At 41.2% G+C, this 21691-nt stretch overlaps 1 protein-coding gene across 2 annotated transcripts in view; it reads left to right on the top strand.

The window, feature by feature from the left end:
* idh3a (isocitrate dehydrogenase (NAD(+)) 3 catalytic subunit alpha) overlaps window positions 1-19671 on the top strand; it is a 32313-nt gene extending 12642 nt beyond the window's left edge. For both annotated transcript variants that reach the window (XM_069902863.1, XM_069902864.1), the window contains exons 6-11: window positions 5916-6049; window positions 9149-9251; window positions 9345-9409; window positions 12666-12750; window positions 13940-14092; window positions 17131-19671. In XM_069902863.1, the coding sequence (XP_069758964.1) occupies window positions 5916-6049; window positions 9149-9251; window positions 9345-9409; window positions 12666-12750; window positions 13940-14092; window positions 17131-17214 (624 nt within the window). In that variant the 3' untranslated portion in view covers window positions 17215-19671. The remainder of the gene's footprint in view (window positions 1-5915; window positions 6050-9148; window positions 9252-9344; window positions 9410-12665; window positions 12751-13939; window positions 14093-17130) is intronic.
* Window positions 19672-21691: the final 2020 nt, after the last annotated feature.

Genomic DNA, 21691 nt, shown 5'->3' with positions numbered 1-21691 from the left:
ATCCTCTTAAAAAAGAGAGAAAAAAGAGAAAACCACCCCCCAAAAAGAGAAAAAAAACCTCCTAATTCCCTTTCAATTACAATCAGAAAACAAAAAGAGTTTAAAAAAAATATTTATTTAAAAAAAATAATTAAAAAAACCTTCACTTCTTAACCCAAATATTAAAAAAGAAAAAAAAACAGGTCGGAGGTCACGACTACCTCCTCCTGTTTAAACCGCCCAAAGCGGTAACTCCCCCAAAATATTGGGTGTGAGATAACTCACAGGTAGCTGATGACTTCTGGAAACTAGTGCCCACCCAGTTCCCTCTCCCAACTCCCATTTCATTAAACTATCATCATTATTTAAACTATTTAAACTCTTCTCAAAAAAAAGAAAAGATTTTTTTTTAAATCAACGTTACCACTTCGGTCACCATTGCTTCCATTTCTTTTAAAAATCTGGATCCCACCTTACATCTCTACTCTCTTTGGAGACCTTAAAGGACTATATCGTTCCTGAAACTGCATGATTGGTAGAGACTGAGCAAAGTCCATAACCTCTTTAGGATTGTCAAAGAACTTTGGCTGATTTCCATCCTGAAAAATCTTCAGTACCACAGAATACCTGAATGTTGCCTTATGTCTTTTTTTCCACAACCATTCTTTCACAGAATTAAATTCGCGTCGTTGAAACATAATTTCTTGACTCAAATCTTGATAGAAGAAAACAGGATTATTCTGAACCATCAAAGGAGATCTATTTTGCTGGGCATTTCTAATAGCCGTACGTAAGATTGTCTCTCTGTCACAATAGTTTAAACAACGGATTAGAACAGGTCTTGGATTCTGTCCTGAAAAAGATTTTCTTCTTAAAACTCTATGAGCACGTTCCAGTATTAAACCTTCAGGGAATTTATCCTGTCCTAACACTCGTGGAATCCATTCAGTAAAAAATTTTCTTGGATCTGGTCCTTCTATGCCTTCTGGCAAACCAACAATTTTCACGTTGTTCCGTCTAGATTGATTCTCCAAATAATCAACCTTTTTTGCTAAATTTTTATTTTGGATCTGCAATGTTTCAATTACTCTATTTTCATCTTGCAGTTGATCCTGTACATCGACTAAACCTTGATCACACATTTCAAATCTTTCAATGTTTTCAAGCTTAAAAGCTCCATTAATGGCTTCCGCCATCGCATTAATCTTGGAAATAAACGGGTTCACAAAATTAACTAAGTGACTCAATACAGAATACATCTTATCTTCAAGATCCTTAACAAACATTTCAACAGAAGTAGATTCAGGCATAATGGGGTCTTGCTGTTCCTTAGAGACTACGGGATCTTCTGTCCCTTACCTTAATTTAGTATCTTTTCTAGCAGTTTGACTTTGTATAAAAATCCCTCTCAAAGTCCCCCCAGCAATGCCAGGAGACTGAAGATCAGGATTATCTTTAAGCCAAATCTCTTTAATCATCATCACTGAATCGATGTCTGGAAAAACCGTTGTAATTGAAGATGCATTTTGCAGCTCCACCACTGTAGCAGTCGAATGTCAGCTCTTTAACTCTCCAGCTGGTGGCGCCCCAGCTGATTCAACTGTCAAAGTCTCAGTAACAGCACTCACAGTGGCTGTTGTGTGAAATACTGGCACCCGTCCAGCCCTTTGTTCTGAAAGCTGCTGAATGCGACCTTCAGAGAGCCTTACCGGTATAAAACGGAGTTTCAATGCCGAATTCTGTACGTCTTCTTATGGATCCATTCTACGCTGAGTCCTGGCATCTTGTAAACAAGCAAGCCCAGACAATTTCGGAAAATGTAGTTTTTTAACAGTCTGTTGATGTTTTCTTTTACCTTTTTTTTTGCATATAAACCACTAGGCACTGATCCAGCACCTCATTATTTATAAACTTTTAAAAGAACTTTAACGGGCACTTAAAGACAAAACAATAAAGCAGAGTAAGGAGATGTCTGGAAAGCACGTCTGTTCCCTACGCCATCTTGCCACGCCCCCCGAGTTTTTTTTTTATGTGATTTTTATTCTTGGGATTTAACTGATGTTAGCAGTTGTGGTTGTGAAGCCTTTTTAAAAATATGTTATTTAAGAATTTTGAAACCTCATCAATGAATATATTTTCAATAAAACTTCGAAGATTATACACATGGGATATAGAGAGGGAGAGGTGGATAGAGAGAGAGAGAGAGAGATAGAATATACCCCAAAAAAAGAGATATAGATATATAGAGAGATGTAGAAAATACCCAAAAAATAGGAAAATGACTGGAGAATTGGAGGAGCAGATATGAGCAGTGATTGTGGGGGATTTTAGTTTTCCGAACATAGACTGGGAGACCCATACGGTAACAGGGCAGGATGGTTTGTTTATAAAATGTGTGCAAGAAAATTATTTTGCAGCAATACAAAGAAGTATCAACTAGAGAAGAGTCAGCATTGGATCTCCTGTTAGGGAATGAGATAGGTCAGGTGACAGATGTGTGTTCGGGAGAACTTCGGGAGCAGTGAGCCAGAAGTTTCAAAATAGTTACGGAGAAGGATAGGTCTGGACCCATGGTTGAGGGAAAGGCTAACTTTGTGGCAATGAGAGAGGATATAAAAGGAGTGGATTGGGGTGATTTGTTTGATGGGAAGGATGAAATGGAGGTCATTTAAAGGTGAAATTTTGAGGGTACAGAAGTTTTATGTTCCTGTTAGGTTGAAAGGAAAGGTTAAAAGATTGAGGGAACCATGGTTTTCAAGGGAAATTGGAAACTTGGTTTGAAAAAAGAGAGACGCCACCAGTAAATAGAGGCAGCGTGGAGAAAATGAGGAGCTCGAGGAATATAGAGAATGTAAAAAGGAGCTGAAGAAAGAAATTAGAAAAGCTAAAAAGAAATATGAGGTTGCTTTGGCAAATAAGGTGAATGTAAATCCAAAAGGTTTCTACAGTTCTATTAACAGCAAGAAGATAGTGAAGGATAAAAGTGGTCCCTTAGAGAATCAAAGTGGTCAGCTATGTGTGGAACCAAAAGACATGGGGGAGATTTTGAATTATTTATCTTCAGTATTTACTAAGGAGAAAGATGGTTGAATTGTGAAGGTAAGGGAAACGAGTAGGGAAGTTATGGAAACTGACGATTGAAGAGGAGTAAGTCCTAGAGCTTTTAAGAAATATAAAGGTGGACAAGTCTCCGAGTCCTGACAGGATATTTCCGAGGACTTTGAGGGAAGTTGGTGTAGAAGTAGCAGGGGCTCTGACAGAAATATTTATAATGTTGTTAGCGACAGGGATGGTGCAGGAGGATTGGCGGATCGCGCACATTATTCTTTTATATAAAAAGGGTTCAAGGAGTAAACCGAGCAATTATCGGCCTGTAAGTTTGACGCCAGTGGTGGGCAAACTAATGGAAAATGTTCTTACAGATGATATATATAATTATTTGGATAGACATGCTGTGATTAGGAACACTCCAAGTGGATTTGTGCATAGAAGGTCATGTTTGACAAATCTTACTGAATTTTTTGACAAGAAAATTGATGAGGTAGATTGTTGTCTATATGGACTTCAGTTAGGCCTTTGAGAAGGTCCCACACAGAATGTGAATTAGGAAGGTTCAATCGTTAGGTGTGAATATGGAAGTAGTAAAATGGATTCAACAGTGGCTGGATGGGAGATGCAGAGAGAGGTGGTGGATAGGTTTGTTGGATTGGAGGCAGGTGGCTAGTGGTGGGCCTCAAGGATCTGTACTGGGTATATTGTTGTTTGTAATATACATTAATGATCTAAATGATGGGAGGGTGAATTGGATTAGTAAGTAGGCAGATGATACTAAGATAGAAGGCGTTGAAATCTTCTGTTGGTGCGGTGCATATTCCCAGGAGGACCCAGGGTAGATTGTCTGCCCAATTTGGTCCCTTGAACCGAGCCATTAAGGCTGCCTTTAGGTGCCTGTGGAACTGCTCCACTAACTTGTTGGCCTGAAGGTTATAGGCTGTGGTATGGTGGAGCTGGGTTCCCAGCAAGTTGGCCAGCGCCGCCCAGAGTTCCGAAGTGAACTGTGTACCTCTATCTGAAGTCATATGCTCCGAGACTCCGAATATCGACACCCAGGTGTTAATTAATGCCCTGACGCATGTTTCAGTGGTTGTGTCAGCCAGCGGGAGTGGTCAACCATGGTGAGGAGGTATCTCACTTCGCGGGAGACTGGTAGCAGCCCTACTATATCAATGTGGACGTGGCTGAACCTTTGTTGTGCTGGCTCGAAAGTCTGGGGGTATGCCTTGATGTGTGTCTGCATTTTGGACATCTGGCAGAGTGTGTAGGTCTTGGCCCACTGACTGACCTGTTCCCAGAGGCCGTGCCAGACGAACCTACTGGCTACCATTTTGACAGTAGTTCTAATGGTTGGGTGTGCCAGGTTTTGCACTGCGTCAAAGACCTGCTGTCTCCAAGCTGCCAGCACGATGGATCGGGGTTTGCCAGTGGAGACGTCTGATTACAAGGGCCAATGGTGACATCCTCCAGCCTGAGCCCGGAAACTGCTGTCCTGCATGCCGGGATCTCAGGGTCTTCCTGCTTTTCTTTGTCCCAGGGCCTGGAAGGACTTGATTGCTGGGTGTGACAGTGTGTCGGCCACCACGATGTGTTGGATGTCTGTGGTGAAGTCAGATACCTATGAGAGGTGTTGCTGCTGCCTGACTGACCACAGGTTGAACACTTTATGCAAGGCAAAGGATAATGGTTTATGGTCCGTGAAGACCCTGAATTGTCTGCCTTCCAAAAAATACCCGAAGTGCCTGACTACCAAGTACAGGGCCAATAGTTCATGGTCAAAGGTGTTGTATTTGATTTTGGCCAGAGGTGCCTGCAAAAGAAGGCAGACAATGAATTGCTCCAGTGCGCTGCCTACTGCTGTGCTGGAGGGGAGGCCGTTGGAAATAAACATTTGATATTTTCTTTTCGAGAAAGGAATAAGTAAAAGAGCTAGACACCCAGAGCTTCTTTCCCTCTGTCATCAGATTTCTAAATGAACAACAAACCACAGACACTACCTCACTTTCTCCTCTCTTGCCCTATTTTTTTTAGAAATGTAGTTTGTAGCACCATTTGCTTCTGTGATGCTGCCACAAAACAACAAAATTCTGATGCCTTGTTGATGCGGATGTAGTTATTTTCTCATTAAATGAGATGGCAGTAGAACATTTTGATTGCAGAGTACAGATGACTCCTGCAATGTGCCCTTCCAACTCCTCTCATTTCCTGTGTTCGAGTAGCAGTGCATGTTACCATTTTTATGTCACAGCTCCATATCATTTTGGCTGACAGAAGAGAGTCTTGCACGCTCCAAAAGCACTGATTGTTGAACTTGTGTACAAAGCAATGAAAATTGGTGGATTAATCAAGTGCATCACATCCTCTTCAGGGGTGCAGAGGTCTAGTCAATGGAAGGTTCATTGATTTTGGCAGGAGTGTAATATGGGTGAGAAGGGAAAATGATCCAGGATGTCATGTAGTGTCCACTCCAAGTAAAGTTCATTGGTAGATGCAAGGTGCAAACAAAACAGTGCTCCTATCATCTGACCTACGACAGCTGAAAGATGTTAACCAAAATTCAAGCAACCAGCAAAAAAAAATCACAGAAAATAAATAAATACAAAAGTTGGGACTTACAAGTCGGTTCAACACACAATCTCAAGCAACTGGAAAATTCACTTATCTGGTATCTACCATTCCCCGTAAGTGCAGGATACCGGGGGTTTTACTGTTCTTACTGTAATTTTCAAGTAACATGGAAAATTGCTCCTGGCATTTATTCATGAAAATATAAGAAACAAGATCATTCTATTTCTGGCCTCCTGAATTTAATGATTAGAAAATATTGCCTGATTAGTGAATGGTTTGTAATAATTTTGTGTGACTCAGTGCCCATGTTGCAGATTGTCGATGGGGTAGTCCAAAGTATTAAGCTGATCACAGAAGATGCCAGCAGGCGGATTGCAGAGTTTGCGTTTGAATATTCAAGAAACAATAATAGGAGTACAGTTACAGCTGTGCACAAGGCCAATATCATGTAAGTGGAATTGGATCCGTTTTATTGAGAGGGAGGAGGTGGGAGCTACTTGTATTTAATTTGCTGCAGAAGTTGCCATGTTTGCCATACAGAAGTAAATGATGATGGATGGAAGAAGACTTGTTAACCACAAACCCCCATCTGTGGCAATGATCATTGTGCCCTGCACTCCAACTGGGCCAGAATTTCTATTGCTGGGGCTCCAAATAAGGAGCAGGAGTGAACCGGTTCAACCACCTGAGAGATTTAAGATGGAGTGGTGGGTTTGGGATGAGTTGCCTCAGGAAGATATATGGGTGGCCTTTAAAGAACTTAGCACAAGCAGATGTCCAGAGGTGAGATTGGGAGCGATTTTGTTTATTATTCAGGTTGAGAGCATTACAAGAAATTAAGCCCTAATTTATGGACCACCTCTAATTGCTTCGCAGGTGGTGCTAAGGTTCGTGGTGAACCTACACCTTGAACTTCCATTGCCCATCTTAAGAACTGATCTGATGATAGGCTCATCTCCAACTACCTGCCTTTTCCCCATATCCCTTAATTCCCCTATTTTGATAAAATCTATCCAACCTTGTCTTAAATATATTCACTGAGGTTGCCTCCACTGTTTCAATGGGCACCTAATTCCCTAGATTCACTACCCTCTGGGAAAAGCAGTTTCTCCTCAACTCTGTCCTAAATCTACTACTTGGATCTTGAGACTATATTCCCTAGTTCTAGTCTATCCCACCAATGGGAACAGCTTAGCTACCTGTATTTTATCTATGCCTTTCATAATTTTATGTTTCTATAAGATCCCCTCTTATTCTTCTAAATTCAAGCAAGTGCAGTCCCAGATGCCTCAATCTCTCCTCATAGGCTAACCCCCTCATCTGGTGAATCCTTTCTCAAGTAAGTGGACCAGAACTGATCAGATGTGGTCTCACCAGTACCTTGTACAGTTGCAGCATAAACTCTCTGCTCCTCGACTCAATCCATCCAAGAATAAAGGCCAACGTTCTATTTACCACCTTGATAGTTTGCTGCACCATACTCCCACGGTGATGTAGGAAATGGAGTTCCAGAATTTAGACTGGTCAACAGTGAAGGAACTTTGGAAAATTTCCAAGTCACTTTATTTTTAGGGGGTAGTTAGAATGCCAACAATCTTGCTTGCATTATCAATGATGGTTTTGTGTTGATGGACGTGTACTCCTCACAGCGAGTAGAAAGTATTCTACCACATTCTAACATGCTTTGTGCATGGTGGGAGGATTGGGGGGTGGGTTCTTCCACAGCATGAAATTCAGCTTACAGCTTCCTTGTGTGATCAGCGTTGAACTCAGGATGTTGAGCAATATTTAATGTCATTGAATATCAAGGGCAGGCTAGATTCTCTTGTTGGGAATGGTCATTGCTTGATGCTTCTGTTTTACAAATTGCCATCAGTCCAGCCCTGTCTGCATGCTGTCCAGCTTTTGCTATATGCATCCCAAACCCATATGTGGACTCTTTAATTTCCTGGGAAGCATCAAATGGAGTTGAACGTTGCAATCATCAACGAATCTCTTCTGCCATTGATAGAAACAAGGTCTTTGATGAAGCAGCTGTGGTTTGTGACTAGGACATTGCCCTGAAGACCTCTGGTGATCAGGCTGGTACGATTGACTTCCATGAACCACGGCACCCTCCCTTGTTCACGATTGGGCTCAGACTGACCCCAGTTTAGACGGTAGGTTATGTGGGGCAATGAGGCATCTTGAGAAATATATGGAGAAAAGGTGGATGAATAAATTGAGTTTGGGATGTCGGTGAAGGGAGCAGCTATCATAGAAATGACTTTGATTTGGTGCTCCAGGGAAACCTTCCTTTTGAATTTAGGATGGAGTATGAAGGGTAGTTTTATGAATTAATTTCGACTAGGTTCTACACTCTTGAAAGGGAAAAAGAAAGCAGGGCATCTTGCAGAGCAACTAGAACTATCTAGGGGACGTTGCCCGACTGACGCCTAACTGCACGAGTCCGAGCTGGCTGTAGAAACTCAACTTTAGTCCATAAAGACAGAGAATAAGCAAGATAGAGAGAGAGTCTATGCTGGATGTGTGAATGGTCAGAAATATTTTTAAAAGCTGGTGTAGTCATGCCCAGACTGGCTGCTGTAGGGTGATCAAGAATGTGGAACCCAGATTTATACTAAGCATATCTCTTGTAGAATTGGTTTGCCAGATTGAAATGGTTCCGGTTTCTGTGTAAAAATGCCAATTCTCCTGCGATGCCTTCCAGCATTTGGATGATAGACAAGTAAATGTATAGATGCATTGATAGTTCTGCAGTTTCCCAGGTATATAAAATCCACTAACAACCTTTTTAGATATAATTAACACAAAACACCATGAAAACAATAAAAGAGAAGAAAAATAAAATTGCTGTCATAAGTGTAATGCAAATTGCCAGCTCAGGGAAACATTTTGTAAAAAGCAACAGGAAAGTGGGATTACTACCTGCCAAGTATCCCCTTTATGGCGTAGCGATGAGATCAACGCATTTACAGCGCCAGCGATTGGGATCAGGGTTTGACTCCTGTGCTGTCAGTAATGAGTTTGTACGTTCTACCCGTGACTGCATGGGTTTTCCACAGGGGTTCTGGTTTCCTCCCACCATTCAAAACATTCTGGGGGGTGTAGGTTAATTGGGTGTAAATTAGGCGGCACGGACTTGTGGGACGAAATTTAAAATTTGTAGCACTCTGTCCTGTTTTTAAAAAAATCTTGGAAGCTTGCTGAGCCAAAATCCTGGGTCAGTGTAGCAAACGGTGATCCGGGAGTGTCTTTGCAGCAAGGATTGTAGCAGTCACGGCCAGTTTCTGGGGGACAATTGGAGATGGTCAATAGGAAGTGACCTTTGCAATGACAGCCTTGATTATTACATTTTAAAATGCAAAAAATGTTTGGCATCAACATCATGTATACGTGGATCTATTATTGCATGGGGAAAACTACGTTCAGTTTTTGACCATAATTTCTACGTTCAGTTGCATGGGAATCTGAAGCTAGTCAAAAGCTGAAGCTTGTTAGTTCAGCTGAGAACTGTACACTCATTGCTTGCATGGTTGTGTTGCAGGCGAATGTCGGATGGGCTATTCCTGAGGAAATGCAGGGAAGTAGCAGAAAACTTCAAAGATATAAAGTTCACTGAAATGTACTTGGATACAGTCTGCCTTAATGTAAGTGTTGTTATGGAGATGAAATTGGGGTTAACAAAATGTTCACAGCAGAGGATTTGGATGCTTAAAGAAAGTCTGTGTTCCTTTCCTCAGATGGTGCAGGACCCATCACAGTTTGATGTTCTCGTGATGCCAAACCTGTATGGTGACATCTTAAGGTTGGTAATTCCAGGGTGGATACCTCCATGCGACATTTTGTGCAAAATGTTCTTTTCTTTTGGTCGGAAATTCTTTGTTTTGGGGAATTACCACATGAACACATCGGTATTGCTGTTCTCTCGGAGTCATTCCCATTGGCATTCCCACACACATTCACCACGTAGCATGTTTTGTTCTAATGCATATTTAGTTGGCAAGATGGACATAGTTTATTTGCGCAAGATCTGTTGAAAAGAACAAGGCTAAAATCATTCTCATAACAATTACAAATAACCATTAAAAGACCAGATGCTTAAAATGGTTGAGGAGAGGTTGGTGACTTCTTTAAAAATTAAAAGTTATAAGTTATTAGCTGACTACTGGAAAACCAAAAGTGGAGATTAAATGGCAAATGTAGTTGGTAATGAGCCAAATACAGACACAAAAGATTGGCCAGAGAGGATATATATGGGAGTAGAAGAATTCTTTGATAAAATTTGAGATGATCTCATGAATTATAAATTGTTTAATCAGAATGGAGCTGCTGTTCCTTGAATTTGATTGGCAAAGGGTCCAAAATATCAGTCTGGAAATTCAAATAGCAGCTGACAGAAAGCACCTGGGGAATGTATTGAAATCTCCCCAATCTGAGGCGAACTCTTCATTAGAGCACCATAACTAAATAATCTGTTTTGCCTGAGAAGTGTATTTAGTGGAAGATTGTATTCCAGTGTGCACGAGTATGTTGAGGGTAATAAAGAAGAAGTGCTGGATATTTTTTAAAAAATTAGTATTGATAAGTCCCCAGGACTGGATGAGATATACCCCAGGAAGCAAGGAAAGAGATTGCTGGGGCATTGGCAATGATTTTTGCATCTTCCCTGGCCACAGGGAAGGTCCTAGAAGTTTGGAGAATGAGAAATGTAGTCCCCTTGTTCTTTTTAAAAAAAGGTAATGGGGAGAATCCTGGTTATTATATAGTTAGCGGTGGGCATACTATGGGAGAGGATTCTTAGGGACAGGATTTGCGGGTACTGGAGAAAGCTATAGTCAGCATGACTTTGTGAGGAGCAGGTCATACCTCACAAGACTGATTTTTCTTTGAAGGAGTAACAGGAAATTGAAGGTAGGGCGGTGGATGTGGTGTTATATGGATTTTAGTAAGGCATTTGGGAAAGACCCCCATTGTACACACATTCAGAAAGTCATGAGGCGTGGTATGCACGGAACTTTGGCTGTGTGGATCAGAAATAGTTTGCCTTCAGAAAGCAGAGCATAATAGTAGATGAAATGATTTCTGCTGGAGGTCAGTGTCTCGTGGAGTTCTGCGGGGATCTGTTCTGCTACTCCCCTGCTCTGTGATTTTTATAGATAGCCTAGTTGAAGGAGTAGAGGGATGGGTCAGTACATTGGTAGATGACACAAAGTTTGGAGGTATTGTGTAGAAGCTTGTCATACGTTACAACAGGACAGGATGAAGAGTTGGGTGGAAAGTTGGCAGATGCAGTTTAATTCAGATAAGTTTAAAGTGATGCATTTTGGAAGGTCAAACTTGAAGGCAAAATACATGGTTAAAGGCAGGAATGCAGCGTGGAAGAACAGCGGGACCATGGGGTCCAAATCCATAGATCTCTCAAGATTGTTGTGCAGGTTGATAGGGTAGGTAAGAAGGCTTAAGATTTCAAGAGTTATGAAATATTGTTGTAGCTCTATAAAACTGGTTATACCATATTTGGAATATTTTGTGTTCAGTTCTGGTTGCCTCATTACAGGAAGGACGTGGAAGCTCTGGAGAGGGTACAGAGGAGATGTACCAGGATGTTGCCTGGATTCGAGAAAGTGCCTTATGAGGCAAGTTAACCGGCTTTTCTCTTTAGAGCGAGGATGAGAAGTGACTCAATAGAAGACTATAAGATTAAGAAGCATAGATAGGGAGGGCAGCCAGCACCTTTTTCTGGGATAACGGTAGCAGATACCAGAGTATAATGGGGTGGGGGGAACAACAGTTTGGTGGGGGGAGGAGGAGGACAGTTTGGGGGAAGGGGTCATTTAGGGAACTCTTGAGCCAGGCACATGGATGCAAGAACAAAAAGAGAGATATGGGTGTGAGGTTGGATTGTTGAATAGGTTTATGTCGGTAGAAGAAAAGTTATACAATATCTGGGTATCTAAGTCTTTAGCCACAGCCTCCAGGTCAATGCAGTAACTGGGTGATGATGTTATCTTCAAGGAGTTTTGAATGTTCCGAGGATTCCTGGCCCTGCTTTCAAAGGCTTCCTTGCTCTTCTAGGATAATTGCACCCCAAATCAACACTGCATGGGGCAGACAACTTCTTTCATATGCAGGAAGGTCTTGTTGAATGCCCTATTGCAGGAAGGTCTTGTTGAATGCCCTATTGCAGGAAGGTCTTGTTGAATGCCCTATTGCAGGAAGGTCTTGTTGAATGCCCTATTGCAGGAAGGTCTTGTTGAATGCCCTATTGCAGGAAGGTCTTGTTGAATGCCCTATTGCAGGAAGGTCTTGTTGAATGCCCTATTGCAGGAAGGTCTTGTTGAATGCCCTATTGCAGGAAGGTCTTGTTGAATGCCCTATTGCAGGAAGGTCTTGTTGAATGCCCTATTGCAGGAAGGTCTTGTTGAATGCCCTATTGCAGGAAGGTCTTGTTGAATGCCCTATTGCAGGAAGGTCTTGTTGAATGCCCTATTGTTAGAGACTCTTGTTTGGGATCTTGCCAATTAGGAAGGAGGACATGATGGTGGGTGTGAGAGCTTGTGCTGGAAAAGGTTGGTGGATGATTAAGGAGGGGACCAGCATGTCAATGAGAGGGAAAATGTGTCACAATGGAGTTTCTGCAAATTAAGATCGAGGCTGGAGAGGACCTTGCTTTTCAAGTTCTTGGAGCGAAAGGAGTAGAACTGATTCAGTTAAGGGAATGCTATTGCATCCACATGGAAAGTGGCATTGGAACAAATGCACAGAGATGGAAGACCATGTCCTTGGAGCAAGTATAGTCAATATTATTTATCAAAAAGAGCGAATCAGAGATGGGTTCGTGAAGGAGAGGCAACACTGGAAATGGCCTGTGATTAAATTGATTCAATTTCCAGCTCTGTATGGAGATTAGAACAAAACTGATTGCCATCATCAGGGAATGGGTTTTGGGGCAAACCAAACAAGGCCAATTCAGACTAATTTACGCATTCATATTTTGGGTTGCTATGAGTATGCTCTTTTATGCCCAGTGTTTCACGGTGGTTATTTTCATTGTGTTTCAGTGATCTGTGTGCTGGGCTGATCGGAGGATTGGGTGTTACGCCAAGTGGAAATATTGGAGAAAATGGAGTTGCAATTTTTGAGTCTGTAAGATGGCTTCTCTCATAGCAAAATTATAAGATTTAATAGTTGTGTTCAAAATGCATTGTATGAATATATGATTATATCTGACATTGGAACTCTGTATAAAGGGCTCCAGAAGATCTCCATTAGATTTGGGTTTCCTTCTTCCATGTTTCCCAGAGTGCCTCAGAATTTAATTTAATTTTTAAAAATAAATTTAAACATGCAACAATGGTAACAGGCTCTTCCAGCCCACGAGCCCGTGCCGCCCGAATTAAGCAATGAGCCCTGTACATATTTGGAGGGTTGGAGGAAACTGGAACATCCAGAGGAATCTCACGCATGCGCAGGGAGAACGTTGAAACCCCATTACAGTGCCAGATTCAGTCCCGAGTTGCTTTTGCTGCAGTAGTGTTGTGCAAACCGCTGCACTAATGTTGCCGGTTATATTTCCAGTGTACCCCTGCATGTAGGCTGCTTTCGTGAGACCACATCTAAAGTATTTTGTACAGTTTTGCTTTCTGTGATTGAGAAACAATGTACTTGCGGCAAAATTAAAATTCTTCAGAGTTTAGAAGAATGTACAAAATTGTCGAAGTGGTTGATAGGCTAGATGTAGGCGGGCAGTTTCCCCTGACTGAGGAGTCTGGGCCAGGAACATAGCTTGAGGAACGTATAGGCTATGAAGGAGCGATAATGATGCCTTTAGATTCCTTCGTCCTTTTGATTTTTTGTGCTTCACCTCCCAAGTGGTGCTTGTGTTCATTCACAGCTGTCAGAGCATAAGAGAGCAAGCAGGTGAAGGCCACTCAGCCCCTGCCACAGACCTCAACTCCTGTCATTATTCCCGTTCTTTTTTTAAATGCAATGATCCTGCCTTGAACACTTTATCAGATGGAGAATTCCGGAAATTCACTTCTCTCCAAGAGTAGTTCCAACATAATTCACTTTTAAATGACTGCCCCAGAACTTCTCACTCTACACCCTCTATTAGAGGTTCTCTCAGAACCCAAAGAAACAATTTGACATTTGTCCTGATGTACCACCTTTGTTTCAATGTCGCTCTTGATTTTTCTAAAAATAGAACCTCAATCTTTAAAATAAACAGGTCTTTAAAATGATTACCTCAGATTTGTAAAATGAGTATTACTTTTTAAAATTTTCAGAATCTGATTACATTTCTTAACTGCTCTGTACTCTTTCCCCTCATCAGGTTCATGGTACAGCACCAGACATTGCTGGATTGGATATGGCAAATCCCACAGCCCTCCTGCTAAGTGCGGTGTTGATGCTGAGACATATGGAACTCTATGATCACGCTAAAAAAATAGAAACTGCCTGTTTTGAAACCATTAAGGATGGAAAGGTAGGCATGTAAATATGTGTCTAATAGCAAATTGGGATTTTAGAATTTGCTGGTTTTTGTCCTTTCCCCCCAGCAGCTGAGTGGCCTTAAATTGATTTGCGATGCAGTTGCTGTGATTTATAATCAGACTTTCAAGCTGCGCAACTAGCATTCAAGTTTAAAATGGGTACCATTATTCTAATGAGACCCTGGGACCCTACCTCCATCTTCAGGTTTTGAGAGCAACTTTTAAGAAACAGGAGCAGGAATAACCTGCTCCGCCATTCAGTGAGATCATGGCTGATCTGATGAGAGGCTCATCTCCACCTACCTCTCTTTTCCCCAGATCCCTTAATTCCCTTACTATGTAAAAATCTATCCTACCTTGTCTTAAGTATATTGACTGAGGTCACCTCCACTGCTTCAATGGAAAGTGAATTCCCCTCTAGGAAAAGCAGTTCCTCCTCATCTCCGTCCTAAATCTACCATCCTGAATCTTTTTCCTTTTTATCTTTAGAACATGGTAGAAGCCAATTCCATCCATTGAAAACTTTGCTGCCCAGTTACATCCAATGAACCTACAATCCCCTACGTTTTGAAGGGTGGGAGGAAACTGGAAAAACCATGGAGGTCATAGAGAGAACGTAGACAAACGGTGGTGGATTTGAACCCAGGTTGTTGGTGCTACATAATAGCATCGCGTTAAGTGCTGCCTTTTTCTTTTGAATCAGACTAAATATGTGAGAAGTTGGTGCGAGTCTCTCGAGGCAGGGGAAATTGTAATCCAGATGTTGTCATTATTTCCTTTTTGTTTGGCGTATACAGTGAGATTTCGCAAATATTGGACCAGGGCTCCTGCTTTCCTTAACACATAGTAATGACTTGATGCACGAGGCATTACATTCAAATGTGATGAAGGCACAAGACTTGGAGGTTTGATGTATGTTGATAGGCTTTAGACTAGTTGGGCTGATTGGGAGAATGAATAAGCTCATGATGAGGCAGATTGGATGGGTAGAATAGCTTGTTTCTGCTCCTGCGTCTTATGCTCTTGTACAAGATGAATGACAGGGAAAATATAAATGCTAAGCAATGTGTAGTTTGGTACTTGAAGAATGAGAAAAGGCAATATAATCCAGAAGGATTAATTTTTAAAGGCACCTAAGAACAAAGGAAGTGAGAATAATTATTGAAAGTGTCAAAAGGGCATCCTGGGTTTTTAATGGCTAAAATACAAGAGCAAGGAAGTTGTGAGGTAACAAGAAAATCTGCAGATGCCACATCTAGTACAGAACACAGTGCTGGAGAAATTCAGCAGGTCACGCAGCAACTGGATGGATAAAGGTGTTGCTCCACCAATTTGCAGGTGGCCTCAACTGGGCAGTACATGGTCATGAACAGACATGACAGTGAAGCAAAAGGGTGGAGGCACATGAGGAAGGGCTCAGGCCTGAAATGTCAACTGCCTTTTATTTTCTATGTGTGACCTGAGTTTCTCCAGTGTGCTGGTGTGTAGAAGCTGTGACAAACTTTTAATTAAAAGTACCGGCTAGTTACACCAGGTGGAGTACTGCACCCAACTTTGAGTGCCATATTTTAGCAAAGATGTGAAGGTTTGAAGAATATGTGGAAGAGATATATCAAAAGGATTCAATAGATGAGGGACTTTATTAGGTCAATCCACTTCGGGAGCTAGGATGATTTCTCTTGGTAGAGAGGAAATTGCAAGGTCATCTGATAATTTGCATTTAAAACCAGGAGTGTTAATGGAGAAGATCTCTGCATTGGTAGGATGAAGAATGAAGACAGCTGGAACGAAGGTTTTCTGGTTAAAGACCAAGGTTGATATGGGTGGGGAAAAATGACACGTGGCCAGGGTCTGGAATGACAGATTCTGTTGTTTGAAAAGCATTGTGGATAACGAAAGGATAAATTTTGTAAGGCTGTAAGGCTAAATTGATGTTTCAAGTTGGATGAGATTAATTGTCTGAAGTCTCATTCCACACTAACCACTTTGGTTCTATTATTGAGTTTATTTTGGAGTCTTTTATTCTAAAGACAGCTGCAGAATAATTCAAAGTATTTTCTGTTTCCTTGTTTCTTGTCACTTCCTCAATCCCTTTATTTCAAGGGACCATCACCAAGCATCTCGTCCATACCCCGACACTTAGGTGATTAAAGTGTTCATTTAGACATCTTAAATGTTGTCAGTGACTCGGTGTCATGACTACCTATCAACTTAACCCCTACATTCGACTTCAAACGTTCCTTCTGGCAGTGCATTCCAGATACTCTCACACTCTGGATGAATATTTCCTCCCCCCCCCACCCCCCCCTCAGTTCTCCTCTAAATCCTCTTCTCCTTGCCCTAAACTAGTAGTTCTCGACCTTTTTTCCCCCAGTTGCAAATCACTTTAATTAACCCCTTACCATAGAGTACCTATGGCATCCTTAATTAACCGCTTACCATAGAGTACCTATGGGATCCTATTTTCAGGCTCGCTGTATAACAGTAAGGTTCCATCCAAGGCATTGTTTTGGTGCATTTCTTCACCATCCTCACTCCTTTTATCACATCATGGGACCTTTCACTTCCACCACAGAGAGCGGTCATTAAAGACAAAAGTGCATTCTCTCGATGTGGGTCTGCGCTCAGGTCCAGACTGGGAACTCTCCACCTTTATTGCCTCTTACCCAGAACCAACTTGAGGCATGATTAACACTGTTGGTACTGGACCCAACCATGAGAGCCATACAGTATAGGAAGCTCCCTGAGTCCATGCCAATTATCAAGTACCTGTTTACATCTATCTTATTCTCTTCCCATTCCCATCAAATCCTCCCAGATTTTACCAAATCTCCTAGATGCTAACAGAAATTTACAATACCCCAGTAACCTCCCACCTTGCATATCTACTTGTAAAGTAAAATGTGCAAATTCTATACGGCACCCAAGATTGGGATTGAACTTGGATCACTGGTACATTGGCTCTACTTGTTGTACCACTCGCTGCCTTGACTTCGATCTCATCAATTTCTGTAAAATCTTCTTTTAACAGGTATTAACCAAAGATCTTGGTGGCAGATCTAAATGTTCTGAATTCACCAATGAAATCTGCCGAAGAGTGAAGGATCAGGATTGAGTCAATCTGATTTGCTGACATATTCAAATCTCATTAGCCTGCAAAGTCTACTCTGCTGTACAGTATCAGTCTGATACCGGTGTCAACAATTGCTGTGTGATATCATTTAAATGTCCTGCTATTTTCATTTTCCTTTTGGTTAAAATTTATAATGTCTATAGTGGTATTTTGATTATTTATTAATATTCAATATTTTTGTCCTGATTGCCATTTTTATATAGAAAGCTGCTTTAAAGATTGTGCATGGCCATCCACTTAATTAAAGCAGTTTCAAAATGGCTTCTTGTATTTTTTCTCCCCAAATGGTTTAAATATAAAGCTGCTTCAGTCTTGCTATTTTGAACATGGGATTTCAGGGTCAATTTCCTTAGTCTTTTGTTGCTGGAAACTGGCCTTTCCCCCCCCCCACCACCCTGACTGAATAATTGAGACATATCTGACAAATGGGCTCAGGTCCAAAATGTCGACAGCCCTTTACTTCCTATGGACCTACTGAGCTTCTCCTGCACTTTGGTGCACTGCACTAGACCCCAGCATCTGCAGATTTTCTTGTTTTTTTCTGAATAATCATGATGTTTTAGCTCATTCCCCTGGTGTATCATTTTACAAGAACTTTTAAATATTTGACTGCAACTTTGTTCACCAATTGAAGCTCGTGAATGGTTCTGTAAAATTTAATCACTTTGTGATTTTTTTTAAAAAAAAAATCAGGTTGTTTATCGCCAGATTAGAAACTCTGATCTAATTCTTAAAAAAAAATGCTGTTTGTAATGGGCCCATTTTCAGATGTATTAATTAAATCCCAATTGCGGCTCTTAAAAGGTGGACTGAAATGTATGGAAGTGTTTCTGTTCTGTAAAAGTTTTAGTTCTAAGCCTCTTGTTTTTTTTATGATAAGTGAATTGTGACCTTTTTAAGAAGCTCGTGGATAAAGTTGAGAATTAGTTTTTATCTGCAGGATGCTATCAAGTCTTGGGCATTGTTTACTCCTTATTAGCTTTCCTAATTCTTTTGGTGCATCACTCTCGGACAGAATCTCCCAGCCAATCTCACGACAGTTTTCTTGTACATTGAAAAGATGAGACTTATTGGAGTTAACTGTTTTGATGGCTTGCTTTCAGAGTTGCTCGAGAGTCAAAAGTTGAAATGCCACTGGCTGGGTGAATATGATTGAGTATCTGATGCATTTCAAGTATGTAATCGCCAGGTGTTTTGTTTAAGGGCTTTGCAATGTAATGAGTTTATTTTTGTACATGTATGATGTAAAGATACACCAAAATTATTTCTTGCTGCAGTGGTATGTAAGATATACCATGAATTAAATTACCACAATGCATCATGAGTTTTTTTTTTTAAAAAGTGATTTTGGTGATCCTGCAGTAATTTAGAAGGTAGTATGTGAAGGTGTATAAGCCTGATAGCTGTTGAGGAGGGAAAAAAAAATCTTTTTCAAACCCGGAAATGCTGGACTTCAGGCTTCTGCACTGCCTGAATGTAGTAGTGAGAAGCTATCAAGACCACGGCAACGTGGGACCTTTATGATATCTTCAGTGGATAGGAAATTGGAATTTTCTGCCCTCGTAGCTGGGTGAAATTATGTTTGAGTATTTGCTTCTCACTGCAATGTCTTTTCACTGTCCAATATGATGATTAATTATATGATTAAACTGATGAAAAACTAACTCCAAATAAGCTGCTTCAAGTAGAGTCTTATTATCTAAACCTCTTGCTGTATAAGAAGAAATATTCATTGTGCCATGGAGCCAGTCTTTTTCTTTCTGTAACTTTAAAAACCTTCATGGTCCTGATGGTCTTGAGTCTTTCAATATCACCAATATGGCGGCGCAGTAATTACATTTCTAGTTTATACATATAATGTCAACCAGCCCGCAACACGTTGAGTCCTTTGCAACAAAGCAGCCACTAACCATGTTTTAACTTGCTTCAGTTTATTCTGTTTTACCAGTGACATGATCCCAAGGAAATCAACAAAGCATCAGTAATCAAGATGACCCGAGCACAAGTCAATCATGAGCACGATTTCTACCAAGTCCTAGCGTAACCAGTAAACATTTTTTGCCCTCATATTTCTGGCAAGTTTGTGTAAATATTGTTAGAGATTGATTATATTGTGACGTATTAAATAAAAAAGTAGAGGAATTGGTGCTACAAGACTCGCACCACGAGCTTCAGGAACAGCTGCTACCCCTCCACCATCAGCCTCCTCAACGACAAACTTAATCAGAGACTCATTTAAGGACTCTTGAGATTTTCATTTTGTTTCTCTCTCTATTGCACAGTCTGTTTGTTTACATTCGTTATTTGTTTACACTGAGTAGTTTTTTTTTGCACTGCCGATTAGTGTTAATTCTGCCTCACCCACAGGAGAAAGATTTTTAGGGTTGTATGTGATGTCATGTGTGCACTCTGACAATAAATTTGAAATCTGAAAGCTAAGTCACTGTTCATTTACCTGTAATGTCTCCTCATGCTCATTTGTCCTTGACTGTTTCTTAAATCTCTTAATATAATGCATCTTTCCCCTATTTGCTCATTTGACAGATGTTTTAAATTATTTACTGATTCCACAAGTTTTCTCATCTCCAGAAAGAGCATCCATTAAGTAATCTGACAAATAATATGAATTTGCAGGCCTGCTCTCGGTTGAAAGTGAGGGGAAGGAAGGAAGGAAATCAGGAAAAAAAATTCAACCAAAATACAGTTTTTAACAAGGTATCTGTTCAGTTCCAACAAATAAGAATTTTGGTGCATGTGGACATTTATGATAATAAACGATTATGGTTAGAGGGATAGAATTTAAGGGGAGTGAGATTCTGCTGCAACTGGACTTGTTTGTTACAGGTAAGATGCACCTGGAATCAGGGCAGTTCTGATCTCCTTACTCTAGATGGTGGCAGAGGAGCTTCTCCAGGCTGATTTCAGAAGCATCACCCTGATGATTTCATGCTGTCGATGAGGAGAGATTGAGTCCCCAAGGATTATAATTGCTGGGATTCAGAAGAATGAGTGGGGATCTTAGAGGAACATAAAAGTTATGAAATGGGGTAGAGGCAGAAAAGTTGTTTCTACTGCTTGGGACCTTTGCCTCAAAAGATTTGGGGGTGTTGATTTGGGATGAAGATGAGATGGGGAACTTTTCCCAGAACAGTGAATTTGTGGAATTCTCTGCCCAGGGAAGCAGTAGATCATTAAATATATTTAAAACACAGCAGGGAATTGAAGATTATGGGTAAAAGGGTGGAGCTGAGTCCACGGCTAGATCTGATTTTATTGAACAGCAGAGCAGGTTTGATGGTCCAGTGGTCTTCTATTTCTTCTATGTGACATCATAACTTTAGTGCCATTAGATTCACTCGAAGAAAGTCTGCAGTTGCTACGATTGTAGTAAAAACAAAAATGCTGGGGGAACTCAGCAGGTCCTGCAGCATCCAACAGAGGTAAAGATGTATAACAAAAAATACAAGTCTGAGCCCTTCAGCCTTGAAATATTAGTTATCTATCTCCTATGGATGCTGCTGCACTTGAGGAGTTTGAGTTTTTGTCATGCCACACACATAAAATTGGGTTAATGAATACGTCAAAAGTAAAATGTTAAAATTAATGTTTAAAAATTTCAAGGAAACTTGAAAAAGCTAAAAATGATAATGGTGACAAATCTTAATCTGCCAGGTGAAAATTTGAAATATCGTCATCATGGTATGTTCTGTCTGGATTATTTACCTTTCATCAAATGATGTTTGAACAAGCTGAAATTAGATCTTCCAAAACTCAAAACGGTCAACCAGTTTACCTATCTCGCTGCACCATTTCATCAGATGCAAGGATCGACAACGAGATAGACAACAGACTCGCCAAGGCAAATAGCGCCTTTGGAAGACTACACAAAAGGGTCTGGAAAAACAACTGAAAAACCTCACAAAGATAAGCGTATACAGAGCCGTTGTCATACCCACACTCCTGTTCGGCTCCGAATCATGGGTCCTCTACCGGCATCACCTACGGCTCCTAGAACGCTTCCACCAGCGTTGTCTCCGCTCCATCCTCAACATCCATTGGAGCGCTTTCATCCCTAACGTCGAAGTACTCGAGATGGCAGTGGTCGACAGCATCGAGTCCACGCTGCTGAAGATCCAGCTGCGCTGGGTGGGTCACGTCTCCAGAATGGAGGACCATCGCCTTCCCAAGATCATGTTATATGGCGAGCTCTCCACTGGCCACCGTGACAGAGGTGCACCAAAGAAAAGGTACAAGGACTGCCTAAAGAAATCTCTTGGTGCCTGCCAAATTGACCACCGCCAGTGGGCTGATATCGCCTCAAACCGTGCATCTTGGCGCCTCACAGTTTGGCGGGCAGCAACCTCCTTTGAAGAAGACCGCAGAGCCCACCTCACTGACAAAAGGCAAAGGAGGAAAAACCCAACACCCAACCCCAACCAACCAATTTTCCCCTGCAACC

The sequence above is a fragment of the Narcine bancroftii genome, chromosome 11, assembly GCF_036971445.1.
Source record: "Narcine bancroftii isolate sNarBan1 chromosome 11, sNarBan1.hap1, whole genome shotgun sequence".
NCBI lineage: Eukaryota > Metazoa > Chordata > Chondrichthyes > Torpediniformes > Narcinidae > Narcine > Narcine bancroftii.
Note: the sequence above shows the minus strand (reverse complement) of the source record. Positions and strands in the feature narration are given on the sequence as shown.